This window comes from Alternaria conjuncta (assembly GCF_024043145.1).
Source record: "Alternaria conjuncta strain BMP 0040 chromosome Unknown scaffold_8, whole genome shotgun sequence".
Lineage (NCBI taxonomy): Eukaryota > Fungi > Ascomycota > Dothideomycetes > Pleosporales > Pleosporaceae > Alternaria > Alternaria conjuncta.
The window spans coordinates 619923-634503 of NW_026250097.1; the positions used below are offsets into that span (position 1 = coordinate 619923).

At 52.0% G+C, this 14581-nt stretch overlaps 4 protein-coding genes across 4 annotated transcripts; 3 read left to right on the forward strand and 1 right to left on the reverse strand.

Moving 5' to 3' along the window:
- Nucleotides 1–272: 272 nt before the first annotated feature.
- On the reverse strand, nt 273–1685 carry J4E85_006005 (uncharacterized protein; the record flags this gene model as incomplete). Its single annotated transcript, XM_051470246.1, has 1 exon — nt 273–1685. One exon carries the CDS (start codon nt 1683–1685, stop codon nt 273–275), a length of 1413 nt encoding a protein of 470 aa, XP_051325734.1.
- Nucleotides 1686–4536: 2851 nt separating this feature from the next.
- J4E85_006006 (uncharacterized protein) lies at nt 4537–6148 on the forward strand (the record flags this gene model as incomplete). Its single annotated transcript, XM_051470247.1, has 3 exons — nt 4537–4774; nt 4827–5127; nt 5524–6148. 3 exons carry the CDS (start codon nt 4537–4539, stop codon nt 6146–6148), a joined length of 1164 nt encoding a protein of 387 aa, XP_051325735.1.
- An 879-nt stretch (nt 6149–7027) lies between these two features.
- Nucleotides 7028–9211, forward strand: J4E85_006007 (uncharacterized protein; the record flags this gene model as incomplete). The annotated part of the gene is made up of 3 exons (XM_051470248.1): nt 7028–7347; nt 7399–8270; nt 8319–9211. 3 exons carry the CDS (start codon nt 7028–7030, stop codon nt 9209–9211), a joined length of 2085 nt encoding a protein of 694 aa, XP_051325736.1.
- A 2515-nt stretch (nt 9212–11726) lies between these two features.
- J4E85_006008 (uncharacterized protein) lies at nt 11727–13958 on the forward strand (the record flags this gene model as incomplete). The annotated part of the gene is made up of 3 exons (XM_051470249.1): nt 11727–12469; nt 12567–12658; nt 12853–13958. 3 exons carry the CDS (start codon nt 11727–11729, stop codon nt 13956–13958), a joined length of 1941 nt encoding a protein of 646 aa, XP_051325737.1.
- Nucleotides 13959–14581: the final 623 nt, after the last annotated feature.

A 14581-nucleotide genomic window follows, 5' to 3' on the forward strand; every position in this document is an offset into this window, starting at 1 on the left:
ATTGGAGTCTCCGCCCAAGAGGGGCAAAAACTATGACGGCTTTGGACAGACCGATCAACCGGATGTGGGCCCGCGATGTGCGAGCCGACTTGAGCTACGTTGAGCGTATGCTGTGATACCGATGAGTCGTGCTGACAAGCATCTTGGTATCGGTAATGGGGCATGAATAGAATACGGGTAATGCATAACGATGAGTTCGAACTCATATGGGGAATTCTCGTGATATCATACATCTATGTGATACATCCGTCGTCTTACTTGACTTGTGAAGCTCACACAGCCTGTCTCTTCCTCCCACCGCCCCTACGCCAATTCCACAGCGCCTCCTGAGCAAACGTGCGTGCAGTCAGATGACCCCTCTCCTTATTCGCCTCTTCCGTCAACGTCTCAATCACCCGCCCTTCTTCAACGCACTGCCACAGTCCGCCTGCAATGGCACTGCCAACATCCTCTTCCACCCACTCCTCTCCATCCTCGTCTTCCTCCACCTCTGGGTTCTTGGCTACCTTAGCCGGCCCATCAGTCGTTTGCCCCGTGCTCTCAACCCCGAATTCTCCTCTCCCTAATCTGTATAGGATACGACCCAGGGTTTGGTATGCGATGCACCGTTGACTCGCGACTTTACTCCGCGCCGTAACTGCAAGTTCGGGAATTGTGTAGCCTGCTGCCTCAGGGGCTTCGGCATGGTGGTGGAGACCCCGGTCGGTCGGCATCGATCGTGCGACGCTGGGTGCTAGCAAGTTGCCCGAGAAGTCGAAGCGGAGTTCGGCGGGGTTGAGAGCGGTTTGCGAGGGGTGGTAGGGCGACTTTGTGTCTGATGGGTCGATGGGCGACATCCATGATAGTGAGGAGGGATCGTAGGGTAGCGTGGGAAAGTATTTCTCGTGGAGGTTCTTTAGGAATGAGGGGTCGTTTGGGTCGAGGTCGGGCGGTTGTGGGGGTTGTGGGAAGTGTATTGAGTCGTTCGTATCTGGCATGGCTGTCGATGTGGTGTTGTCGTCTGACGGGGGTTGCGCGGTGGGTATTGAGGTTGAGGCGGGCTGTGACGGCGCTTCGTTTTCGGGTTCTGGTGCCGCGAAGGAGACTTTCTTGGTGCTTGGTGTCTTTGGCTGAGGTTCTGACTTGGGTTCGTCAGTCGCCGGGGTCGTTGTGGCAGCTGCTGGTGGCGGCTCTGTATCAAAGTCCTGTTCATTGCTCCCCTGGTCAATATTGGACCGCATGAGCAGCTTCTGCAGCAATGCTGGATTGAGACTTGACATGAGCTCTTGTCGCTCTTGCTCGATCTCCGCATCTGACATGGCTGCCAGCGTCTGCCTATTCTCCTCATCTATTGCCCTTCTCTCCTCGTCCCTGTCCACACCGAATGCGCTCCGCGGCTTAGGCGCATCCTGCGTCGTTGCCGGCGCTTTCGGTGGCGCGGTAGCTTGTTGTTCCTTTGCGGCGCGTTGTTGTTTGAATGCCGATACTCTGGGTACGCGTTTCTTGTGCGCCGGGAACCCATTCACATTCGATTTGAACGAGGGCGCGACTGGAGGATTAGCTGGTGATGATTCGCGCTCTTGGATGTCGCCCACGAAAGTGGGGAACGACGGCATGGGGAGCTCATGCTGTTCTTCCTGATCCAGCTTCTCGACTGCGCCGGTATCGAAGTTCAAGTTTACGCGCTCTCCTCTTTGGAACTCCATGTTGACGGTAATGTGGTGGTGTTGAGGCGGCGCAAATGTTCCTTCTCGAAACTTTGGACTGCCGCTGGACCCTTGTACGCGGGGCGGCTGCTAGCGCGTTCTGATGGCCTTGCCTCGGGGCTTCTTCGATGTTCACGCGCGGGACTGAGCCTCCTACCCCACCACACTTCGCGCAGCAATGCCACGCATACATGCAGCAGATAGCATGAGAATAGCTATGGGCTTTTGACATAAGAAGGGCACGTCTCCCTATTCTAGACGTCATAGATATTGCGCCGCCTCTGCCGAAACACTAACATCATGAACGCCATTGCCTCTGCACGAAATACCGATCTTCCAAGGGAATCGAGAGTTCCGACTCTCTGTATGCAATGCAAAAACTTGGCACCTCGTCTTACTGTTCCAGTTGGTGTCTGCAACGAGAGGCTAGTGGTCAGGAACGGTTCCAAGTGCCCGCTGTGTCTATTCTTTGCTGCTATAATACACGGAAAGTGTTCGTCATCTACCGTTAGGACATCAGCCCGTTTTCGGCTCTTGGACTATCAAGGACCTTCAACAGTTGGAGGACCTCGCGATTTCTCATTCCGGAACTACTACGTCCAGTCAGAGGATTGCACTATCTCCCGCTTCATCCTCCCAGAGTCCGGATATGAGAACCTGCGATTCCGCACACTACCGAAGAACCTCATTGACTATCCCCTGCTACGAAAGTGGATTACGCACTGCAAGACCTACCATGGAGACGTATGTTCCCACCAAGGCCAGACTTCTCAGCTGTGGACTCCAGGAAGAACTGCACTCAAAGTCATCGACTGCAGGTCATGCAAGATAATCGTGGCATCTCCAGGTGCGGAGTATGTTGCACTTAGCTACGTTTGGGGTGAACCGTCAGCTTCCAATAAACACGACAGTGTCCTTAGCTGGGGAACTGCTACGGAGAGCTTGTTGAACCTGCCAGAAACGATCAAGGATGCAATGAAGGTCACCCTTAAGCTTGGTTACCGATATCTATGGTGCGATAAGTGCGTAGGATTCACGTCAGAAAAACATGTTGGACATATGCTGACTATGACCGCCAAGATACTGTTTCGACCAGCAATCGGATCCGCATCAACTACAAAGCCAGCTATCTATGATGGCTATGATCTATTCTGCGGCAGCAGTGACTATCGTTGCTGCAGCTGGTGATCACTCTGATCATGGACTACCCGGTGTTGGTGGTCGAAGTCGGACTACGCCTCCTGCCATTCAATTGAATGGCACGACATGGGTAGCAGGGCTAGACGACTTCAAAACACCCATTCGCGAATCACCTTGGTCCCAAAGAGCTTGGTGAGTTACTTCATCTACATGTGTTCATCAGTACTGACCACGAACTCTTATCGTGCAGGACGTATCAAGAGGAGTTTTACTCACGCCTGCAGCTCATCTTCACTGAGGAGCAGGTTGTCTTTGAGTGCAACACAATGAGCTGTTTCGAATCAGTCACCACGGAAAACTCATCTGGCTCAACAGATTTGTTTAGCGGGCGGAGCAGTGCCTATATACGAAGCACTTGGGACGATCCTTTCCGCGAGCATATCGTGCGCTATACGAAACGAGCATTGAGCTATCAATCGGACGTTCTGAACGCAATGCGTGGCCTCTTCCAGTCGTTCTCCACGCAAGACAACCCATGTTATCAGTATTGGGGTATACCGTATACCATGACTGCCTGTACCGAGATCCAATCCAGGTCTAGGATGTGGTCTCATCTTTGGGCTCATGGTGTTCAGTTGGATGATGTGAAACATCAGCTAAATGCTTCGTTTTGCCGGGAACTATGCTGGGTCGTCAATCCGGAATCACCCACGAGAACAATCCGGCGAAAAGGCTTTCCTAGCTGGTCCTGGGCGGGCTGGATTGCTCCTGTTCTGTGGCCATGCACATCTCCGTTGACCTGGGACAATATTCTGCCAGTGGAACTCCACGTGGTGAAGTTTGATGGAACAGATGAGCCTCTGACAGAAGAATTGGTAAAGATGATTTTCGAGAATGACGGTGATCTTGCGCTCGATTACACTTATCAGTTGCGCATAGTGGCTGAGGTTCTCTACCTTCGGTTCGTCTACATCCCAACGAAACGGCGTCGACATTCACACATCTTTGATCGTCCAACCAGCACATATAAAGACGCAATATACGCAGCACGCGGTACTATTGAGATGATCTCCGGCTCTGGCGAGCGCAGTTTTGAGGATCATCAATGGCTACTGGATGTCACAAGTGATGCCAACTATGAGTTACATTACTCGCTCTGCAATCACCTATTCGCGGGCATAGTCATATGCAAAGACTATGTTCTGGTTACGCGTACTAGAGACGGAATGACAGAGCGCATAGGGGTCATGTCTGCCCGCAGCGTAGATTCCGGAGAAAGAACTGAGCTACATCCTCGCCTATGCTTTCCCGGTAGTCGCCGAGATATCATTCTGGGATGATGAGCTTATCGAGAAGAATTCTCAGCTGAAAGTATTCCCAATCACATCTGTGTGTTCTTCCTTTTCATGAACGCCACTATCTAGAGTGACACGTACTTTGGGTGTAGCTGAAAGCGCCACCCTTTTCCCAAGAAAGAAAATCTACATCTTCTCTACGCGCGCTACATGGAGAGTGTGCAACATCCAGAGAAGAAGCACAGTATCCAATAAGCACCTGTTCTTAGGGTTTCAAGGCCGCCAACTTACCCCACATGCCCCACATGTGGCTACTGAGACTAGTGAACTACAAAGACATACAAGTACTTATAGATGCTGAAGAGGTTGCTCAAGAAACGTAAGCTCTGGACGAGGGTATCTGTAACAACACAGTCATGGCGTCTTCTAATGAAAACTATCCACGGGGACCATACGAGGTCGGCAAGCACATCGTTCCTCCTCCACGGCCGAGCTCACCATCAACTGCCGAGTACCGCCTCAATCATCTCATGACGCGCATCAAAGACCCAGAGAAGAGTTTGAAGTTCTACTGTGACTGCTTGGGCATGCATGTTGTGTTCATTTTCAATGCTGGTCCATTTACCATCTACTACCTTGGACCACGAGACAGTGGTAGGTACACACATTTGCCCATAACTCCGACAGAATACTAAAATGTTTACAGGTATGTCCACCCTCGGTACCTCAAAGGGGTTACTAGAGCTGTACCACATCCCCGCAGACGCGTCTACGCCGTATACTTCTGGCAATGACTACTCTAATTCGGCGGGCATCGGCTTCGGTCACATTGGATTCACAGTACCAGATGTCCCTGAAGCACTGGAAAGGATCAAAAGCTTTGGCTACGAGGTCATCAAGCCGCTGGATGAGGCGAAAGAAGAGCAGATGGGTTTGCCTGCAGAGGCTGTAGAAGGGAAACACGGGACAGTACAAGACGGCTACAAGCATGTCTTCAAACAGCTCGCGTTCGTGAAGGATCCTGATGTAAGTGGGCGCCAATCAATGAACAGAAATGTATGAGAGAAATGGCATGCTCACAGCTACTAGGGTTACTGGGTTGAGATCGTACCTCAGGTGGTCGAGCCGCCGAGTGGTTAGTGAGAGGATCGAAGAGTTTGTCAAGCTAGATCTCGCAAACAAAACGCTATCCAACTCCAACTTTCATGAGTGTTCTCATCTTCCTCTTTTTCTTACGAAAGAGCTCTCCACTTGACTGCACGTCCTTGCTGCCTTTCTACGAATACCATGTCAACGCACTCACGGAGAACTTCTGACGCATCCGTCAAAGTAGTAAGACTAGGTGTCGACGGGTGATTAGTCCTAACAGCCCATCAATTTAGACCACTGCTGATAACATCCAGGTTCATCTCCTCGCCGCTCATCAAAGTTCTCGTTGGGCCAGAATCTCAGCGTTCAGAACTGTTTGTTCACCAGTCCATCATCACGTCGCGATCCAAGTTCTTCGCCAGCGCGCTTAGTGGCAGATGGAACAACTCTGACGCTAAGACTGTCAGTCTCTACGATGTTGACCCTGAGCTGAGATTAGAAGATGTTGACCACTATTTGGAAGCCGTCTATACGAATCGCATCACGCTCAAGGATGACTCAAGCGTTCTTGAACGTATATGTCACGTATACGTGATAGCTGAATTGCTGCTCGATCTACAGACCCGTAATCTGGCGACTCGGGCACTGTATGAGCAGATCTGCCGCCCTATATCTTATCCGTTCGTTGCGCACACATACCCTAGCTCAGAGTGTATAAAGATTATCTACAAAGGTACAGTAGATGGGGATCTAATGAGGGACCTACTTGTTCATAGTTCGTGCGGTTTCGGGGGCCATAGTTTACTCCAGTGCGATGATTTGCCGGAACAGTTCTTGAGTGAGCTAGCGACGGTGGCTGCGCCGAAGGGGTATCGTAAACCTGGACCAGTCGAACCGTTGTTGTATCATTTGGAGGCATATCTTGAAGACGATTCATAAGCGCTTAGGGCTGTGATCGACCTCTCTCGGTCTTTGAGGTCCATGGAGGGATGAATGTCGTCATAGATGTTAGAAGGAATGTGAAAAAGCAACACCTCAACCAAAGTTCTCGACTTTTCAAGGGCAGATAGAGTATGATCTTCACAATCATGCTGCAGGCGTGTTCAAGGCTCTGAGCAGAATGTCAGTATACCAGCCATAGCGACTTGAGATGAGACGACAAGCGTCAAACCAGCGGTACTGGCGGAACGTGAAGATACGCTAAGTCAGGTACCCGCCGCCACTAGCTACCAGTGCTACTAAAAGGACCCTGCATCATCCCGCAACCTCTTAGATCAATACAGTTGAGCACGAGAACGGTATCAATGCTCGAAAACAATTGATATTTTGTAGTTGCTACGGCCAGAACACGTACACGACTCGCGAGACATAGCGTCAGTGTGCATGTGACACCCAGGATCCGGTTTTCGGTAAGCGAAAACGATCATTGCAAGGGTGCCAACCGGAGTTTCAGATCTGAGGAGTCGAGGTCGCTCCCTGGAGCATGTCTCCCTAACGGCCTCGCCCTACATGCTGTACGTTTCGTGAGATCCTTACGATCGCTCGTTAACCTCTGTAGTCCAAACACTGACTGGCGTTAGTGGACCGTCCCCACGAACGTTACTCGCGCGTGCGATGCGAGTGAGTCGTCTTGGGGGAAAGGGGGTGGTAGTGGTTGCGGCGCAATATGACGTCCCCCAAGACAAAATTCCAGGCTTGTAAAAGCCAATCCTCAGCCGCCAGACTGCATTGGGCCACGGCCGTTTCCAAGTCATAAAGACATGTTTATCGGGAATTGCCCTGGGGTTTGCGTTCCCCATCCTCAATTCCGTGGTCGCTATGGATTTACAGAGGTTGAAGACGCGTATCGCGCGCGCCAGAGGTGCCGGCGCGACATCCTCAGGCTCCGGCACGGGCGAGCTGCATGCTCCACAACAGTCTCAGGCACCCCACGATAACTCCAGCACGCATGCCGTCAACGAAGGAATTCAGAGCGCCGAGCCTGGGACGAATGCGCAGGACTTTGGAGCAGCCGCGGACCAACCAACACAACAACCTGTCATCGAACCGCCTACCTCGTTAGAGTCATCCATCGATGCTGGCCAGCATGTCCCCAAGCCCACCAGGGCAACCGATCCCTCGTCGCATGTCACGTACAGGTATGCTCTAAGCACGCGAACGAGGAGAGTGCAATGCTGACCTTTGTCAAGTACTCTTGCCGCGCAACGAGCAAGAAGCAGCTCCGCGCCGACCAAACCCCAGCAATACCCACGACGACCGCAAGTCGGCCGTCAAGCCAGTATCGGCATACGGCGTATGCCTTCATCCAACGCCCTAAGACAATCCGCACAGCAACCACAGGGTTCTATAATAAGAGCGAGCACGCCCTTGCCTGCGCTGGACGAGGAGGCAGAGCTGGGACAATTCTCCTCCGCCAACGGGAGCCAGAGTACCCTCAACAATCCAGAGCCGGACAGAAGTCGACTACGGAAGGTCAAGAGCGCGATACAGACCAGGATACCCTTTTGGGGCACGAAGGAAGAGGAGAAGTCGCCGACGACAAGCGCTCATGCTCCTGCTCCTGCAGCGGAAGACGGCATGTCGTCCAACTACACCTCAGGCATGGTCGATGTGCTTGACACCATCGACCCCGAAGTCGCGACGCTTACTTCCTTGACAAACATGCAAAATTCGCTCTTTATTCCGAACCTGCCATGGTTAAACCGCCGGCCCACTTATAACCTCAAGCGACGGAAGAGCGAGACCGACAGTCTGGAGGAGATCAACCGCATACTGGAACCCGCTCGTGCTGCTCAGGCGGAGGCGGAAGCAGAGGCTCAGGCGGCCCAGGCGGCTCCCAGATTCCAGCGCTCGGCGACTGAGACCACGACGGCGACCATGATGACGATAGATTCGCAGCTTACTGAGTCGCGCTTCGCTGTTCTTCCTGAGGATACTGACTTGTCTGGGTGGAGCGTCGAAGACAAGAAAGAGGTGAACGACCACGTACGGCACATGCTCCACTCAAGACGCTCGAAGATGAAGCGCTCGCTCAAGGGATTCGGCATGTATGTCAGGAGACGTAAGTATCTGTACCACTATACTCTCAACCATTACTGACAATCTACAGCACTTGGCTTCCTAGTCACCCTCTACGCCTTCCTCATCACCGCATTCGGCTTGGCCTGGGTGCTCTTCCTCATCGGCTGGGCTAATGTCGGTGGACAGCAGATCTACGTCGTCCACGTCATTGACAGTGTTCTCGTTGCTCTCTTCGCTGTTGTAGGAGACGGCCTAGCACCTTTCCGTTGTGTCGACACATACCACATGATCTACATTGCTCACTACCACCATTTCACATGGTCCCGCCGTAAGAAGGACATGCTTCCTGACCTCACCGACCACAACGACCTTCCTGCCGAACACGCTCCCGTATCTGGACCACGCGCTATAGACCCAGCCGACCCCGAGAAACAGTGGGAATTCACCGTGTTGACGCCAAAGCAGCAAGAGAAGCTCGAACACCACCAAGCCAAATTCTGCAAATCGCACTCCTTTTACAAGCCCCACGAGACGGAGACCCATTATGCCTTCCCTCTCCGTTTCCTTGTCGCCATCGTCGTACTTCTAGACTGCCACTCTCTACTCCAGATCTCCCTCGGCGCGTGCACATGGGGTATCTACTACAAGGTTCGTCCCTTTGCTATCACCACTGTTATCCTCTGCTGCTCTATCGCCTGCAATGCAACGGCCGGTCTATTGATCTGGTTGGGTGACAAGAGGACGAGGAAGAAGGACGTAGTAGAACGTATGAACAGGCAAGAATTGACTGGAGAAGCCATCAAAGAAGTGGAAAAGAAGAAGCAGAAGGAAAAGGAGAAGGAAAGCGAGGCCGAATCTAGCGGTGCAGATGAGGGTAGGGACAGGGAAAGAAGGAGGATCAGTCTGGATGCTTTCAGACCGGGGAAGAATGCGGAGAAGGAGAAGGAGAAGAAGCAGCAGAGCGAGAGTGCATACCCCTAGGAGGAAGTAATGGTGTTGCACAGTGTCTGATCGACATGTTGCTGGCATTTTCATCTTGCATTTTTTCTTGGAAGCGTTCAAGCGTTTATATACCTATGTAGCGATGTGGTTATGTTGGACCTACCTAATTACGCATTTTTCATCTTCTTCATAGTCTGTACTTTTGGAGTGAGGGGTAATGTTCGAGTTTCTTGCTGTTGTGGCGTTTATTGTTGTGGCATTTACTGTCAACGCTGCTCAGGCAGACACGTTGTATGCAAGGCTCATGCGAGGCTACCGGAACTAGTGGTTTCAGACCAATGGGTTTGTATCATTGCCACATGTTGTATGGAATCATAATGCCACAAGGCACTCGCAAATGTGGAACCTGAAGCATGATTCAAGCCCATCACACCGTGATGCATTGTCAATTGTCTTGTATTATCTGAACGCAACCAGAACGGACGCTTCTATATCGTGTCGGCACCGCCGTTCTGCGATGACCGTTGTATCCTCCAATTCCTTCTCCCCCAGTCACAACTCGTGGTAATCTTGCTCCTCCGTCTTCTACATCCTCTCATGGGTATAAACTTTCTAGCAGCCCTCGATCTGCTCAACACCGGCGGTGGTGCCCTTGACACACATGCCATGGTTCTGACGGGCGGCAACTTCTGTTTCTTGTTAGTCATTGCTCCTGAAAATCGCTTTGAGTTTGAGAAGAGAACATACCCTCGTTGGCGACAGGTGCGGCCATGGCGAAAGCGGCCATGGAGACGATGGTAGCGATGACAGCGGAGAACTTCATTTTGAAATAGTGTTTAGGTGATTATTGAACTCGGAGAGTAGGTGTAGAAGAAGCGTAGATGGTAGTTGTAAACGTGGTAAAGTCGCCCGGCGACAAAGAGTGAATGTATAGAAAGGGTGGAAAACAAGAAGATTGACTTGAAGAAGTTGACTTGATGGTGAGCTTGAAGTAAGGAAAGCGTCTACTAGCCTGAGGATACTTCCAACTTATAGCCTGCCAGCCACGGCGCATCTGACATACAGGCACACCGCCGTCGTCGTCATCAGGCGCCGTTGTCAATCACAAAGTCATCCTGGTACCTTACTTTGTGCCTCGCGCTGAGAAGGCTGAAACCGGAGTCTAGACTTTCCTGCCTGTTTCTTGGCACTGTATTAGCGAAAGGAGTACGATCTGCTCCATAGCAACGGCGGGGAGTGGAGCGGTCTGGTTCTGCGGGAAGGGCACGGCCGGGGATGAGGTGTGTTGAAGTGTGTCAAAAATGTCGGAGAGATGTCGATGCCTTCCCAAAGAACGGGAGACGCGCGGCTTCCGTACCCAGATCCTTATGGGGTATGACGACGATGCAATGGAATATGTAGTATCGGCTTGGTTTCGATTATGTAGAATTGCCCTCCGTGCTAGTCAGTGTGAGCAGACTTCGGTATCTTCCAAGAAGGCATTCAGCCTGCTCTCACATCCATCCTTCTCCTTTGGTGAGTAGACTTGTTAAGATACTGTAGTACCGTATAAGCACCGTGATGCAGAGCGGTTGGAATGAGATGAAACGGTACTCAAACTCAGCCGAAACTCGGAAGAGCACTTCCCTTGGCAACGATCTCAGAGATCACAATGCGATGCGACAAGTCGCCAAGTACCATCTGTTGACCTGCGCTCTTTCCAAAACGTCGATACGCGTAAGCCTGGGGCAGAACTTGTCGTTGTTGGTGCAATGATGGTCGTTCGCCCGTAACTGTCCCGAGGTCGCGAGTGTTGAACGGGTCAGCTGCCGCTAGCCGTTTGTGGACACTTCGCTTCGCCGCGGACTTCAGACATATCTTGAGGATTGCCCTCTGACAATAACATGGCGTTTCTGCGACTTTTAACTATGAACTTCACGTAGTTCGAGAGACGAGGCTACATTGTTGGTATGTAGGACCGCTCATTTTGACTACCGGCGCTTTGTGAACGGCATATTTGATCCCAGGTATTCTGCGCAGTTTCCTCGTCTCGTCTCTGGATTCTATCAAGTTCCGAGTGCGACAATATCTATATTGTACAGCTGTACACATTTTTTAACTATAGTGGAAGCTTTCGCTGGTCCAGTACAAGACATGCTCCTTCCGTCCCCAGAAAACGCGACTTCCCAGCGCTATCGTGATTCGATTCTACCTAGGTATTTAGCATCATCGATGCGTAACTGCCTCTGATCGAAATTCCAGTGACCTAATTGAGAGGTCCAGACGCTGCAGGTGACAAGAGGGTGAGGAAAGAGCGAAGAGCTCACATCTTCGAGGTAGTGAAAGCGGGCGAGGTCACGCTTGCCTTCTGTTAAGACGGCACTGGAGCTCAGCGAGAAGCCGTCCATAGCCGTCATAAGTGGTGAGAGCGCGTCATGCTGAGATTCGGAAGCGGAGGTGAAGGTGAGAGCTGATTGTAGACGACCGCGCCTTCCCAGTCAACAACTCCTACCCTTCTGTTCGACAGTCGCGCCGCACAATCTCACCTAACTGGCAATCACGACCCACAGAAACTATGGATATTTTCGTATCTCAGCTCCCGGGGCTCTCTGTCGCTACGCATCTATCGAGAGAGCTAGCGAAGGACGACGACGAGAATATGCCCGACAACAAAAGCTGGCGCTTGGGACACAGCAAGCAGCCAAAGAAGCCTCCGAGAACATCTACCCCGCTCAAGATTGACGTCGACACTCCTGTAGGCACCGATGATTCGAGCGATCGTCGGCTTCAACTTACCTGGCGGAAGACACGGCAGAGCAGCAGACCACAGACTCCTGTAGGCGGTGCGCACACCACGCCTGTCGCCGAAGACGCAGATGACGCACCAAGCGAACGTTCAGATACCCCAGCCCTACGTCGAGACTCGAAGCCCAAGCTCGCTCGCTACACGTCGCTCTTCGCCAACTTCAAAGAGACAGCCAAGGAGCCCGAGTTCGCGTTTTCTGCGCCATGGGGTGAAGATGCACCAGCGCCCTTCCAGACCTACATAGATCCGCTCGACGTCGTAACATCTGTCCGATCGCATATGATAACAGCTTCCTGGCCGATACCGATGGAGCATAATAGCGGCCTCTTCCGTGTGTTTGAGGACTATCGCAAGGTACGAGAGCAGAAGGAGTGTCTCAGTACAATGCTGGAGGAGACACTCAAAGATTGGAGAAAGGCCGAGGAGCACTGGACTCGCTCAAGAGATCGTTACGGTGCGGAGATACGGCGCTTAGAGCTACTCATAGCTCGTGGGGCCAGTGGCATGACTGGGTGAGTACCTAGGTAGTGTCCAATCTTTTGCTCTTCCTTTACTAACAGAAAGAAGACTCATACAGGCTCGTCAAGACAGTATTGTGCGGCGTCATAGGAAGACCATTTCGCACGACAGTTTCCCGCCGAAATACGACTTCTTCTCACACGCGCAACTTGACCAGGAGATCAAGTTAATGAGTCAGAGAGGTGAGTCTTTAGGTGTACTGTGTACTTCTCGTTGCCGCATACATAAGTCTCTCGCGTGACCACTCTACCGCCGATAGTACCGCGAAGATATTCTCGGTATGCTATCGTGGTGGCGGCGAAATACGTTTGCTTACTGTCCTCTCCCGAACCAAACCAACTCACACACCTTGCGTACGTTAGCTGACCTTGTGCAGCGCTTCTGAACCGGCCGTCGTCCCCCTCTGGAAAGATGGCCGTCCTGTCAACGCAGTTTACGAACGACATGGAAGAGTTGCCTGTAGGCAATCCACCGCAGACTAGCAAGAATCTTACATTGTCGCGCAAAGTCCAGAGCGAGCTCAATCTCGTTGCCATTCAGAAGACGAGGCCCTCTCGATCTTTCACTAGTTCGGTCGCTTCTGGCTTCTCGGGAGGATCTGGCGACCCTTTGCCTGACGAGATGACGATTCTGGAGCACACCGGCATGGAGCCAGCCACCGAATGCGAAGCTCTTGTCGCTCTTCGGGCACTAGGCACACTTGTCGCAAGACGCCGAGGTCTAGAGGTGAACAGTTTCAATCATGGTCTCATGATGTTGTTCTCGCAGACCAGATCGGCAGAGAAGTTGACGGCACATGTCGAAGAGAATGATACGCAGACCCCACGTCAAAAAACCAGCTCTGACAATGGAACATGCGAGTATTTCGACCAAAGCCTTGCACCGCGGAACACCCTCCGAAAATTTCAGTCGCAGCCCCAACTCAACACAAACCAAAAGCATCGCCGACAGTTTTCTTTCGAGCCTGGGGCTGACCAGCTTGAAGCACTCACGGAGGAATTGAAAGCGCTTGATGGAGAAGCCAATGAGAGTGGTTCTGATGATTCAGACACCCCCCTTCTCATGCGTACTGGACGCCCGGCGCTTGATACGCGATCAATCAGATCGACTTCATCGTCCCAAACTCTGGGTGCGGACTTGGGCAAGCAGTCAAAGATTCCCAGCCCTGTCCAATCCTTGGGTCGTAGCCGTCGAGCAGATTCCGCTTCGAGCATCCAGTCGGTCTATGCCAGGCCTCAGGACAGTCGCCGTGGGTCCAGCTCAAGTGTTATTACGGCATTCCGCGAAAATTCGATCGGAAGCATGCGACCGGAGCTTCAGAGCAGGAACAGTTCTATCAACAGCCTGCGTATGCCAGACTCTCCTTCGGCATTGAGGAACCAACATAGTGGAACAGGACTGCGTAACACGATCACGGCTATTGCAGCAGCGAGGGCTGCAAGTGATGCGAGTCAATCATCGTCACTGGTCAGCTCGAGGTAGTCCGAGGCTTTCGCTTCCGCGAGTGAACAATTCACAAGGTTCGGTAAGGCCGGGCGATGATGTTCTGAAGAAAACGTCATCGGTTTGATGAATGGAGGTCTGATATACTCGTGATCGAGATCTTAGAGTTATGTTGGGCAAATCGGGCAGCGATTGGTGTTTCATGCCGGTTACTCAGCGCGTCGGTTTGAGTTTGATTCGACTGTCAGACATGGTGCGGTACCACGCATTCTAATCGCCAACGTCAGAAAGGATAATTGATTCACTATGAAATGTCCCGACCGGAGCGTTCACACCGTTACAACAGATGGTGGGGTTATGCTAAATCCCGTATGCTTGAAAGAGAATAATTCGACAGTTATTATCAAGTGCGTCCGTCACAGCTTTGTGATGATGGAGTTTGTGTCAGTCTAAGATTGCAGTGCTTTTCACGTAATAACCAAAATTAGTCGCGTCAATTAGCGAGATGACAGCCTATGGCTAAACTGGCAGCTCACATCAGACGACGCAACTGCTGCTGCTCCCGCAAAGCGCTGTCACAATGACAAGGCGGCGTCGAGAGGTGAACCTATCCGGACGCGGTTGTACGGAGGTGACCTCACTCTAGAATGTTTATGGCCAAT